The following is a 14452-nucleotide window of genomic DNA, read 5'->3' on the forward strand; positions in this document are numbered from 1 at the left end:
AAGTTATGTCCAATTTTGCTTCATCTATTTTGAAGCTCTCTTATTATGTACATGCACATTTAGGATTTTATGTCTTGACAGATTGGCTCATCATTACTAAATGTCCCCTTTTATCTCTGTAACAGTCTTTTTTTTTTTTTTTTAAGTCTACTTTGTTATTAAATAACAAAAATTCAACTGGATTAATTTTTTTTTGTTTTTTTGTTTTTTAAGATTTTACTTATTTATTTGACAGAAAGCGAGACAGTAGGAGAGGGAACACAAGCAGGGGCAGTGGGAGAGGGAGAAGCAGACTTCCTGCTGAGCAGGGAGCTCAATAAGGGGGCTCAGGATCATGACCTGAGCTGAAAGCAGACGCTTAACGACTGAGCCACCCAGGCACCCTTGAGTAAATTTTGAAGATTTAGTTGGCTTTATTAACCAGTTCACAAATTGGGCAGTATTCCTTCTAGCACGTAGAGAGGAGTTCCAAAGGACTGCAGAAAGGAAAAGGTTTTTAAAGGTAAAGAGGGGGACGCCTGGGTGGCTCAGTGGGTTAAGGCCTCTGCCTTCGGCTCAGGTCATGCATCGGGCTCTCTGCTCAGCAGGGAGCCTGCTTCCTCCTCTCTCTCTACCTGCCTCTCTGCCTACTTGTGATCTCTGTCTGACAAATAAATAAACAAAATCTTTAAAAAAAAAAAAAAAGGTAAAGAGGGGCTGGAAACAAGGAAATTATTAGTAAAGAATCCATTGTTTTAGGCAACATTGCCCTCCTAAGGGGAACTGAAGGGGTCTCCCAATTAAGTCCCTAGTGCTGACCAGGAAATTCTCATGTTGACTGGTAAAAGGTTACATTTCTGAGGGGTTAAAACTGCAGTTATGTTAGGTATTAATTCTTGTTTTACTGACTTGGGGCCTTAACTAAGTGATGCCATTTTGGGCCTCTGGTTTTGTTTTTAACATTATTAATATAGCTCCACTGGTTTTCTCATGCAGCGTTCATATAGTATCTGTCTTTATTTTAATATATTTGTATCTTCGTATTTAAAGTGCTTCTCTTATAGACAGTTTATCGTCTTGACTTTTCATACAAATTGATAATCTATGTCTTTTAATTGGACTCCATTCACATTTAATGTAATTATTAATATAGTTGGGCTTAAATATCCCATCCTAGTATTTGTTTTCTTACTGTCCTTTTTGGTTTTAGTTCCTCTGTGCTTCCTTTCCTGCCTTCATTTTGGGTGATTGGAATATTTTTAGCTACACTTATTTGTTTTATTTCAAATAAAAATACTGCTTCTTCATACAGTTTCATTATGCAGATAATATCTTACTTAAACTGCAATTCAGGTTAGGGTATGCCAAGAGAGTTCAGAGAGGGTACATAAAGAGAGTGGAACAATCTGGTGGCAGAAATCAACTTTCTCTACCAGAATTCTGTTTGGGGTTGACCCTGCCCATCTTTTCTTTTCCCATCACAAAATGGAACCATGAACTAGTAGGCATTCAGCTAACATGATAGTCATTTCATTTGCCTCCACCAAAGAGCCTTCATTGAGCGGAAAAGGAAAAACAAACAAGAAACAGGAGATCTGCACCAGCTATTGAGTGTTTGTTCTTCTCACACGCTTTTTGAATCATTGTTACTGGTGTAACTGGATTGCTGCCTATATACTGTCACCCTTTCCTGTCACTGCCTTCTTCCACACTGTAAGGATCTTAGAGCCACCCTGAAAATATGAGTATTTTCATATAGTTTCCTTCTAATTAAATTTATGTCAGACAGTGGGGCACCTGGGTGACTCAGTGGGTTAAGCCTCTGCCTTTGGCTCAGGTCATGATCTCAGGGTCCTGGGATCGAGCCCCACATCAGGCTCTCTGCTCAGCAGGGAGCCTGCTTACCGCCACCACACTGCCTTCCTCTCTGCCTACTTGTGATCTCTGTCAAATAAATAAATAAAATCTTTTAAAAAAAAAACAGAAATTAATTTATGTCAGACAAGTATCAGTTTTATATTATCAGTTAATTCACAAGCAACTTTAGAGGCTTGCAATTTAGTTGAGAAGACATTTATATAATTTTATTATGTATTTTTCTGTATTGTGTTTATTATATAAATGTATCATTTTTATATAATAAAAAAGACAAAGAGCAATGCAAGGCAGTGTGTGACTGTTACAGATAATAAATAAATGAGGTAAGGTGTTTTTGTAGTTAATTAGAAAAACAGCAGCCTATCAAGATTCTTGATCATTTCTAGTGAGAGAAACTCATATCTTCTTTTCCCCTTTCTCTTCTCTATATAGATAAATATAGATAAGTATCACATGATTATTTGAAGATTAAAATTTCATTTTGATTTGGCTTTTCTGGGTAGAAAACGTTTATCTCATTTTACACTTTTGAGCATGAATTGTCTCTCTTTCTAGGTATAATCAGTTTCTACTCTTAAGCATACGGATTTTATGAATAATATTCAGTGCAGAAAGAGCTCTAAAAATAATTGTGCAGGTAGGGTTTTGTTGTAATCTTATGTGGAGCACAGGCAGGAGATAAGAACAAAGGCACATCAGAGGAAATGTAATGGTGGGCAGAACATTTCATCTCATTTGCCTCCACCAAAGAGCTTGCATTTAGCAGAGAAAGAAAAACAAAACAAACAGGAGATCTGCCCTAGCTATTGAGTGTTTCGTTTCTCATCACTGCTAGTCACATTTGAATGGAACCATTACGCTCTTTTTGTTGTATAACTAAGCCCTTTTTTTCCTCCAAAAGGAAAATCTTGAATTTTGTGTTTGAAAACACAATGAGATGTTTTTGACATTCTGCAGTTCATTTTGGAAATCACCGTCTTAAAACCCATTGCCTTTCAGTAAGTTGGTAAAGGATGTACAATACATGTCATTTTTACACAAAATAGTCCCTTAGATAGTCTCTAGTGTGTAAAAGATATACACACCTTTTAGCATCTGTTTTTAACAGGCAGCTTACAGCATTAGGCTCAATGTTGTGATGAACAACTGAATGGGGATGAAATGCTGAGCACTCTTACAATGGATTTTTGTTAAAAAAAAAAAAAAAGTAAGCTCTTCAGAGCTTCTTTTTGATACTTTTCCATAAAGATTGTAAGCCAACATATTTGTCACTACATAATTAAGGCAACATTCTCTTTAAATGTTCAAGTTCTTCCAAAAATGGGGATGGACTTGACTAACCAACTGATGATTCTCCTCTTGAGCTAGGATTGTATATTTTTTTGTACAGGGAAATCTGTTTTTACAAATGTATTACTAACTATTCTTACAAATATACGTATACAGGGTTGTTAGAATTAAGAATCACTGGGAGTAGGGGTGCCTGGGTGGCTCAGTCATTAAGCGTCTACCTTTGGCTCAGGTCATGATCCCAGGGTCCTGGGATGGAGCCCCACCTCGGGCTCCCTGCTCAGCCGGAAGCCTGCTTCTCCCTCTTGCTCTCCCCTGGTTTGTGTTCCCTCTCTCAATATCTCTCTCTGTCAAATAAATAAATAAAATCTTCTAAAAAAATTGCTGGGATCATATCTTCAGTATTTACTTATTATTTGACTAAATTTCATACTTTCAGCTCAGCTCAGAGAAGGAGATTTAATAGGTTTGTTTTCTTATTCTGCTACTACTGTACTTGGGTTTTTGGTCTAGTGGTCATAAAATATTCCCAAGAAATATGTTCCCTTAGGATCTCCAAGCCAAAATAATAGAATCACTTAAATTAAACTTTTAATACACAAAATTCAGATTCTAGGCTGACATGCTTTGGCTGTGTGCTAAAAATTAAATGAACAAATACCAAACAAAGCAAAGCTGGCCAAGGCTGTGACTTTTGAAGACTGTCAGCCAGTGGTACACACTCTAAATATTCTTTTTCCTTCTCTTCGCCTGAAAATACTTTAGGACAGAAGCTATCATGCCCACTTTTCATTTAAAAATGTTTAGTTTTCATGTCTTTTCTCAGGTTGTAAACCTTTTGGACCAGTTTTTGTCTATTAGATAAATAATACACTGTATAATGCATACTGACTAATTAATCATTTGTAACTTCCCAGGTGCTGATTATGATGAATGTGATTTGGAGAAATTCTGTTTCCTGTCTAAGGATAAAAAAGGTGCCACATAGATACCAAAGTGGCAATCACCCAATGGTCCCTCTGGGATCAAGGATTTTAACTGACCCAGCCAAAGTTTTTGAACACAACATGTGGTAAGTTATCTTTTGACATCTGATGTTATAGATAGATAGATAGATAGATAGATGATTGATAGATAAAACATTGGTATATTTTCTTTCTCTTTTTTTTTTTTTTAAGATTTTATTTATTGATTTTATCGAGAGAGAGTGAGAGAGAGATAGAAAGCCCAAGTGTAGGAAGGGGCAGAGGGAGGAGAAGCAGACTCCTTGCTGAGCAGGAAGCTTGATATGGAGCTTGATCCCAGGGGCCTGGGATCAAGACCTGAGCAAACACAGATTCTTAACTTGTTGAGCCACCTGGGCTCCCCAGCAATGGTGTATTTTCACTTAGAGCCAAGAAAAGATTTTTAAAGTTGATCAGTGTTGTTGAGGTCTGAAAGGCAGGGTAACTGATCCTAACTTAACTGTTGCCAATTCTGAATTTCTTTGCAAATAGAATTGATAAAATGACACTTCCCAACTGCTTTCCACAGCTTTGGGGTTCTTGCAGACCCTCCCTGCTCACCTCTGGTCCTGATTTGCCAGAATATTGTGGGAAGCGAGGCTCTTTTCTAGGTAGATCCCTCCTCCTGCCCTGCAGGCCCTTCCACCTTTTACAAGTACTTGTCCATCAGCAAATGTGTATTCTGTACCTGTGCACCTGCCCTTACTGAGACCAAGGGAAACACACTGGTTTGACCCTACTCTATGCTTTCAGGAAATCTGTCCTCTATTTGGAAAGGTAGACAATTACAGGAAAAATTGATAATTAGCAATACATGGCAGCAAATCGTAAGGGACCAGTGTGTTCTTATAAGGCATATACAGTGTTTGTCTTATAAGAACAACTCAACTGTGCAAAACACTTATGTTTTGACATAGGAAGATTTCTTTTTTTTTTCTTTTTTCAGTTTCCATTTTATCGACATATAATTGATATGTAAAGAAAGACTTCTTTAAGTGGAGAAATTGAGATAATGATGATTTATTCTGTCTCCAGTACATAGTACAGTGCCTGACACATAAATATTTGTGAAGTAATGACTTGGATAGTTAAGACTGGAATAAGGGCATTCTTGGTGGGTAGAAATTCATAAAACATAGAGATAAAGAAGTATGAGGCATATGCAGAAGACCGTGAACAGGATATCACCTAAAATAAAGACTGTCCTAGGAGATTTATAAATGATGAAGTATTAGAATGATATAGGCCAGGTATGGGGGTTGGGGGGGGGCAAGATCGCATGAATTCTTGAATTCACAGCTGAAGTGGAAGACATTACAGAAGCCCCTGAAGAGACATGACATTATACATGGGCTATTAAGTACTGTGTATGTATTTGGTTAACATTATGCTAACTAGACAGATCAACAGTTAGAGCTAGAAGCAGGAAAGTGCCAATGAGAGAAATTTTGAAGGAAGAATAAATAGAACTTGATGCTTTTGTAGAATAAAGGAAAACAAAATATTTGGCTATAAAGTTTTGATCCTCGGTGACTAATAGAAACTTATTAATTAGTCCCACATTATATGATATGTTGCCACTAGGCAGAGGTGGTTATTGAGCACTCGAAACCTGAGTAGTTTGAATTGAGATATGGTGTAACATTTTGAAGACTTAGCACCATCTTCTTGGAAACCTCTGTATCATGAGAGCCAAGTGGAAGAAGAAGCAAATGTGCAGGCTGAACTGTAAAAGAAGAAAGGTGAGGCAGAGGTTCAAGTAAACCACTAGCTTGTGCACCCATGGAAGGCACAGGAGCAGAAATAAGGAAAGCCAAAGCCAGGGACACTGGTACAAATTGTTGAACTGCATATGTATTTTCTAGAACATCCATCACCTTCTGATCTCAAGGACCACCTTTGAGAGACCCACCTTGCTTATACCAAAACATACTCTTTTGGTCTTTTGCTCTGGACCTGTGACTTTCAAGACTAATTCTGTTTTCATTTGTGGCTGAATATAACACATGTACAATAAATCATGTCTTCTGTCTTTGCTGAAGGGAAAAAAACAGTACAAAAAGAAAAGGTAAAATATATCATTAACATTTTTTATACTGACTTGCGTGTTGACATTATTTTGGAAATATTGAATTAAAATATGTTATTAAAATTTCATTTCTTCTAGCATTTTTAAACATGGATACTAGAAAATCTTAAATTACATCTGTGGCTGACATTGTACTTTCTCAGACAGTTCCTGAATTAAACTACTTTGCCTGCCATCACCAATATGGACAGTTAACAGTAGGTTGTGAGATCATTGCTAGGCAATTAAACCTCCACAGGAACTTCTAGTTCTAGACAAGCTATTCGTCTACCAGCTTTTTATTCTTCATTAGAGTCTAGTGAGTTAGCTATCTGTGTTCTCTTTTTCTGTCTGCTACCACCGACTCTTTTGTTTAAGGTTCCTGCCTACCCATTTAAGTTCTGTTTTGTCATAGGCTCTCAGGGAAGCAAGGGTCCTCTGGGTCACTGCCCCTCAAGCACTGTGGGCCAGCTTTGGGATGCTACACAAGAGTCCCTTGGGCTAGAGGTATGGCTTAGGAATTCGTAATTTGAAAAAGCTCTTTTAGTAATTCTGTTGAGCAGCCAGGTGTAGGACTCTTTGATTCAGTCCAGTGGTTTTCAAACTTTTCTTTAGCAGTAGAATTTTTTTCCAAGTGAAGTCCTAACATGAAATCCCAATATTGTGGATAGGAATCTTAATGAAGCACGTACAGAGGCCTGGGGCATCAACAGCTCCACCTCCCATATCTCCCTTCACCCCCTCAGTGTAGCAAGCAGCTTCAAGGATTTTTGGGTTCTGTTGATCAAAGTTTGAAAAACCTTGATCTAGTCTCAATAGCTATCCTCCTCCACAGCATACCCCCTTAAAGGGTATATAGCCTGTGCCAGGATACTTGTAGTGGATCCTCTCCAGAAGCAGATTCATACCGTAATAATAATATAATTTCCTCCAAACAAAGAGGAGAGTATTTGCCTGCTATCATATCCTTAGGCACCTATTGTTTTGTTGTTTTAGTTTTTGTTTTTTAGGGGGCTTTGGGGGTTTTGTTTGTTTTTCTTTAAAGAGAAGATTTGTAAGTTAAACTGAAAACCAGAAAACTGGTTGACTTTCCCCTTCCTTCAAGTCCAGAGTTCTATCCAAAAGTTCTGACCCTTATTTTTTCCTTTGTATTTAAGAGTAATGTTTCCTCTCTTGTTGAATTTTGATTTTAAAAAGGTGTTTCTAGAAAACTACTGTACCTGTCAGTTTTCTCTCAGAGATGTAGAATTGTCTACAACTTATTTTTCCGTTTAGCCTCTAGTTTAGTTAGTACTATTTATATATGACCCTCTTTTTAATAAAAAAATGTTTTTGAGGAAAAAATTAAGATACCCATTTTTTATTCAGTTCTAATATCTTGAGAAAGAGTTGCCCTCCAGGGGCGCCTGGGTGACTCAGTGGTTTGAGCCTCTGCCTTCGGCTCGGGTCATGATCCCAGCGTCCTGGGATCGAGCCCCGCATCGGGCTCTCTGCTCAGCGGGGAGCCTGCTTCCTCCCTTCTCTCTCTGCCTGCCTCTCTGCCTACTTGTGATCTGTCTGTCAAATAAATAAATAAAAAATCTTTAAAAAAAAAAAAAAGAGTTGCCCTCCAGATTCTGTATATTTGTGTTACTAGTATTTACATCTCCCTGTAGTCTTATTTTTTAATAATTTAGCGAAGTGAATTTCACATAGCATAAAAGTAACTTTTAAAGTGAACAGTTCAGTGGCATTAATTATATTCATGATTTTATGCAACTAGCACCTCTGTCTTGTTCCAAAACATTTCCGTCAATCCCACATAAAGTCCTTTACCCATTAAGTGGTTTATCTTCATACTCCCTTTTCCCAGCCCCTGGCAATCACCAGTCTGTGTTCTAGCTCCATGGATTCACCTCTTCTGGATATTTCATATAAAAGGGATCATACAATATGTGATCTTTTGTGTGTGGCTTCTTCACTTAGCATAATGTCTTGGAGGTTCATCCACATTGTAGCATGTGTCACTACTTCATTTCTTTTTATGACTGAATAATATCCCATTGTATGTATATACCACAACTGGTTTATCCATTCATCCACTGATGAACATTTGGGCTATTTCCACCTTTTGACTCTTGTGAATAGAGCTGCTGTGAACATGCATGTTCATGTACTTGTTTGAGTCCTTGTTTTCAGTTCTTTGAGGTATATACCTGGGAGTGGAATTTCAGGGTCATATGATAAATCTGTGTTAACTTTTTAAGGGATTGCCAAGCTGTTTTCCACAGTGACCGAAACATTCTACATTCTGCTTTAAGTCTTTTGATTATACTTAATAAAGTTTTTAATTTGGGAGGGGGGAGTGGGGTGGGCAGGGTTCTTACTATATCGAGCAAATTCCAGTTACTTGGAAAAATCATTCCTTATTTCACACTGTTCTTGGTTTAAGTGTTTAGTAATTTTTCAGAAGATCTCTGAAATTTATAAGGAAGTAATAAAACACATATAATTGTATGACCAAATCAGCTAGGCCAGTGGCTTTCAAGCATTTTAGCATGATCCACAGTAAGAAGTACAGTTTATATCATGGACCAGTACATGTACACATAACATATGCACATATATGAAACAGGAACAAAAGCTTCTTTTACGGTTTTACCATGTGAGACGTTCACTAATAGTTTCCATTTGTTCTTTTCTATTCCATTTCTGTTTCTTTCTCATTTTAAGAATTGGTTAATGAAATTGACTTCATGACTTACTAAAAGGATCATGACCTTTAGTTTAAAAAATACTGAGCTAAACCATTCTCTATAGATCCAAGATAGGACCTGTATGCTGCAACATAACCTCCTATTATATAACCCATTTAAATAATAGTTTACAGAATTCCAATAGAGTTTAGTTATCAAGATATCTTTATTATATGGTCTGAATTTTCCTTATATATGTATTATCTGATTCCTCTTACTTTGTTTCATACATAGTTCTTGAATATAGTTAATAAGTAGTTTCTTTATCTGTCTCTGTTATAACATTTGTCATGAGTAGTAGTCTGGATATTGAGAGCATAGACTGACTGGTTGTCCGACTAGTTGGGAAGTTAATCTGTCCCTTGGTTTCTACATCTTTATTTTTATTTATTTATTTTTTGAAAGATCTATTTTATTTATCAGAGAGAGCACAAAACCGGAGGAGGGGCAGGCAGAGAGAGAAGCAGACTCCTTGCTGAGCAAGGAACCTGATGCAGGACTTGATCCCAGGAGCCTGGGATCATGACCTGAGCCGATGGCAGATGCTCAACCAACTGAGCCACCCAGGTATCCTGGTTTCTACATCTTTAAAATGGGATAATAATAGTATTATCTACCTCAAAGGGTTACTGTAATGATTAAATTAATATATATAATATAAAATATATGCACATAGTAAATAAGCAACGCATAAGAATTAGTTATCATATATCATCATTTTCCAACATGTACTTAAGTTACCTATTATGTATCTGTTTTATTGTCATTATTGGATTGTATGATCCTTGAGAGTCTTCTTAGTTTATATCTGTTTCATAGCTACATTCCCCATATAATACCCACCCAATAAGTATATTTGAATGAGTGAATGAATATTTACTAGAAGTGTACGGCTAGACCAAGAGTTAATATAATGGCTAAATATGGGCTTCAGAATCCAAATAATGTGAATATAGATCCTGACTCTATCCCTTTCCAGCTATGTGAACTTGAGCAAGTTCCTTCATGGTTATTATGAGTATTAAAGGCAATAAATGTTTAGGACTCTGAGGCGTAGTAAGTGTTCACTGAAATAAGTGTTCTTGTTATTATTAGATGGAGAATTGAAATATATACCAATGAATAAATAAACAGTATAGAGTATGCAAGGTCACACAGTGAAGGAGGTGAAGAACATAGGAATGAGCTTTAGAACAGGAAAAGATTTCTGAGATGAGATTGTAAGAAAAGTCAGTAAAACTTCATAGAGTGTGGGATTTAACCTGGACTCTGAAGGATGAGGAGTATTTGAATAGCGAAGACTGTTTTAGACAAGTGGTAGCATGAGCATTTGAGAATACACAAGGTATATTCCAAAGCAAGCACATGGACCAGCCCAATTGAACGAGAGGTTTCTTGGGGGCACCTGGGTGGCTCAGTGGGTTAAGCCTCTGCCTTTGGCTCAGGTCATGATCCCAGGGTCCTGGGATCGAGCCCCACATCGGGCTCTCTGCTCAGTAGGGAGCCTGCTTCCTCCTCTCTCTCTGCCTACCTCTCTGCCTATTTGTGATCTCTTTCTCTGTCAAATGAATAAATAAAATCTTTTAAAAAAATCATCCTCTGTTAAAAAAAAAAAGAAAGAGAGGTTTCTTATTTGGAAAGTGGATGAGTGATGTGACAAAAGAACTATCTTAGGAAAACTAATCAGGCTCTGTTGTACAGGATACTTAGAATCAACCATAATTGAACATGAAGTGCTATCTTTTATCTCCAGCATGTTTTGTGTATTGGCATATACCCATCACTAGGTTAAATTCTATGGAGGACTTAAGAGAGGAAATGATTATTGCTCCAAAGGAACTCCAGCTCATTTCATTAAGAAACCTGAATCCTCCAGATAAAGAAGATGGGATGAATCTGAAAGACAAAGTGTTCCAACAAGAACTATACCAACAGCAACCACAAAAGTCCATAAACATGGACAATTACTATCAAGGCAAGAAATTGTAGATCCATGTGTGGCTCAGAGTGGCTCCCCTAACTTCATCTTCATCTCTCAGAAGCAGTACCAGGAAAAGGGGGTCAGCCGACATATCATTACTAATACTCATTAGCAGCCTAGGCAAAGGTTGAGAAAGAACCTGTTGGGAGCCATGAACCCTTGAAAATAAATGGCTTGCCTGTGGCAGCAGAATTTAAGGTCTCAGCAGAGCAAGAAAAGTCCTGAGGTTCCCCATTTTCTAAGGTTCCTTGCTGAATTGAGAGAACTATCTCAAGCCTAAGGAAGAGGAATAGGACACATCTTAACCAGATAAGTGAAACCAAACGTAGGAGTTAATGAATCTTTTTTTTTTTTTTTAAGATTTTATTTATTTGACACAGAGAGAAAGATCACAAGGAGGCAGAGAGGCAGACAGAGGTGGGGGGAAGCAGGCTCCCTGCTGAGCAGAGACTCCCGATGTGGCGCTCCATCCCAGGACCCTGAGACCATGACCAGAGCTGAAGGCAGAGGCTTAACCCTCTGAGCCACCCAGGCGTCCCCGACTTAAATGAATCTTTAAAAAAAGGAGAGAGAGAGAAAGGAAGGAAAGAAGGGAAGTGGGAAGAGGAAAAGAGCAGATTCAGACCTTTATAAAGGTTGTCCACTACCCTGTGGAATCTTCCCTTCTCTTCCACCTTCAGATTATAGGAGAGTGGAGGGGTGCCTGGGTAGCTCTGTCAGTTACGTGTCTGACGTTGGGTCAGGTCAAGATCTCAGAGCCCTGGGATGGGCCTGTGCGGGGCTCCCACTCAATGAGAAGTCTGTTTGTTCCTCTGCCCCTCCCATCTCTTGTGCTCTCTCTCTCAAATAAATAAAATCTTTCAAAAAAAAAAAGAATATAGGAAAGTGAAGAAAATACATAATACTGAGCCTTCAAATTAGAGTTTACACTGAAAGATAAACAGGTCTCTGAGAAAGATTGAGTGTCAAGAAAATTTATCCACAGAAAAACAAAAGGAAAGAAGGAAGGAGGGAGAAAGAACATAGCATGCATTATAGATTAGTTTGCATTTTCCAATATTTTGTGTAGAGGGAATCACAATACGTATTCTCTTTTTTTCCTCTGGCCTCTTTCACTAAGTGTCATTATTTTGAGATTTATCCATGTTGTTGCATGTATCAATAATTTGCTCATTTTTATTGTTAATATAAAAATCTTGAGAATATCTAAAAAGCTCTCAAAATTCAGTAAACCAGCGGCCCAATAAAAATGGGCAAAGTATTTGAACAGACGTCACCAAAGAAGATACACAGGTAATAAGCACACGAAAGGATGATCAACATCATTAGTCATGATGGAAGTGCAAATTAAAGTCACAATGAAATACTACTACAAACTTATTTAGAATAGCTAAAATGCAAAATACTGTACTGAGTGTTGGAGAGGATGTAGAAGAACTGGAACTTTCACACGCTACTGATGGGAATGTAAAATGGTATAACCATGTTGGAAAACAGCTTGGCAGTTTCTTAAAAAAATTAAACATAAGCATGTAATATGATTCAGCCATTCCGTTCCTAGATATTTACCCAAGAGAAAAGAAAGCATCTGTCCATACAAATATTTATACATGATTATTTATAGCAACTTTATTTTTAATAGCCAAATTTGGAAACAACCCAAAAGCCCATGAACAAGTAAATGGACTATCTATATTAGGGAATACTACTCAGTAATACAAAGAAATGAGCTATTGATAAATACAACAATATGGATGAATTTTAAAATATGCTGAGTGAAAGAAATTAAAAATAAAGAGTTTATGTTATACTCTTAGTACTATATTAGATAATGCAAACTAAAAATAGAGACAGGAAGCAGATCAGTGGTTGTCAGTGGAGTTGGGGGGTAGTGATAAGGAAGGGGAGACTGGAGGGTGCCTGGGTGGCTCAGTCATTAAGTGTCTGCCTTTGGCTCAGGTCATGATCCCAGGGTCCTGGGATTGAGCCCCACATAGGGCTCCCTCCTTGCTTCTTCCTCTCCCTCTGCCTGCTCCTCTGCCTGCTTGTACTCTCTCTCTCCGTCAAATAAATAAATAAAATCTTAAAAAAAAAGAAAGAAAAGGGGACTAGAAAGGAGGAATTATAAATGTGTACACAGAAAGTTTTGAGGGTGATGGATGTATTCATTATCTTGATTGTGATGATGGTTTCATGAGTGTCTACATGTCAGAACTTACCAAATTGTGTACTTTAAATATGTCCAGTTTACTGTATGTCATTTATACCTCAATAAAACCATGAAAAATATGGTTACATGCATACATTTGAAAATAATGTACAGTTAATAAAAATAAGAGAGATCCGTGTATATTGATATTAAGAGATGGCCATGACATGTCATTAAACCAAAAGAGCAAGTTGCAGCAAACTATCTTTAGTATGTCTTATTTTTAAGGAATTCTTGTACATGTGTTACATGTGTATACAAATCTTTGTTTTTATATGCATGGAGAAAAGTTTGGAAATGTCCACATCATCTTGGTAAGTGTTTACCTTAGGAATGGGCAAGAGCATGAGAGAAAGTAGGGATTAAATTTTATATTTTATATGCATTAGTAGTGTTTGAATTTTTTTTTAAAGAATGCCCTCCATGTACCTTTTCTCAATTCACTGTCTACCCGATAAATTCTTTATTCTTTAATAACTGATTACAACTCCTCATCTCATTAATGGTTTTGAGTTCTACCAAATCTTCTTCATCTTAATGTCTCCAATTCACAGCTCAGTGCCTGAAAGATACAGGTTCTCAATAAATGTTTAATGAGGGAAATGGGTATTGGTTTCTTCCGGCAGCTATGATCTCTATTCTATTATATACAGAAATGGGAAGCCATTGTTTCTTTCTGTGTGTCCTTTGTAAGTCATTCATTCCTAAGTAAGAAACTGATATACTAACAAAAATAATCAATGGAAATATTTATTATAGCTGAAAAGAGAAGTGGATAGCCAGGAGTCATTAGTATAAGTTAGTGTCGATAGTAGAAAAGATTTAATTGAAATTAAATTATTAGCTGATATACCTATAATAACTGTATTTCATCCATCTGAGACTCACATTTGTTTCATAATTAACATATCTGAAATCGTGATACATCTTAAAATTGTAATTGGAGTGTTTTTTCCTTTCTTACTGGTACAGAAAATAATGGTATCTTAGATTTGAAGAAATAGGATAATTATAATTTCAAAGCAATTATATACCATTTTGAGAATTATTGTTTTACTAATACAAAAATTGAGAGACACAAAATTTAAATGATTTTTCACAACCATATATCACAGTTAACATATAGAATATTTGTTACATTGTTAGAAAAGCATTTAAGCCTTTTCCTATGTGGATAAATGGACAGTAGACATAGAAAGTTGATCCAGAAGGAAGTACATTAAACATATGCAGAAATAGACAACAGTAAAATGAGTACAAATTAAACAATAAGGTACCTTTTTATACCTATCAAAATAACACAAAAAA

The 14452-nt window shown here is 36.9% G+C and overlaps 1 protein-coding gene across 3 annotated transcripts in view; it reads left to right on the forward strand.

Annotated features, from left to right (window-relative positions):
- Nucleotides 1-14452, forward strand: part of METTL8 (methyltransferase 8, tRNA N3-cytidine) — a 94142-nt gene that overhangs the window by 37207 nt on the left and 42483 nt on the right. For all 3 annotated transcript variants that reach the window (XM_080798087.1, XM_080798089.1, XM_080798088.1), the window contains exon 3: nt 4065-4219. In XM_080798087.1, coding sequence (XP_080654213.1) covers nt 4065-4219 — 155 coding nt within the window. The remainder of the gene's footprint in view (nt 1-4064; nt 4220-14452) is intronic.

The sequence above is a fragment of the Martes martes genome, assembly GCF_963455335.1.
Source record: "Martes martes genome assembly, chromosome: 3".
NCBI lineage: Eukaryota > Metazoa > Chordata > Mammalia > Carnivora > Mustelidae > Martes > Martes martes.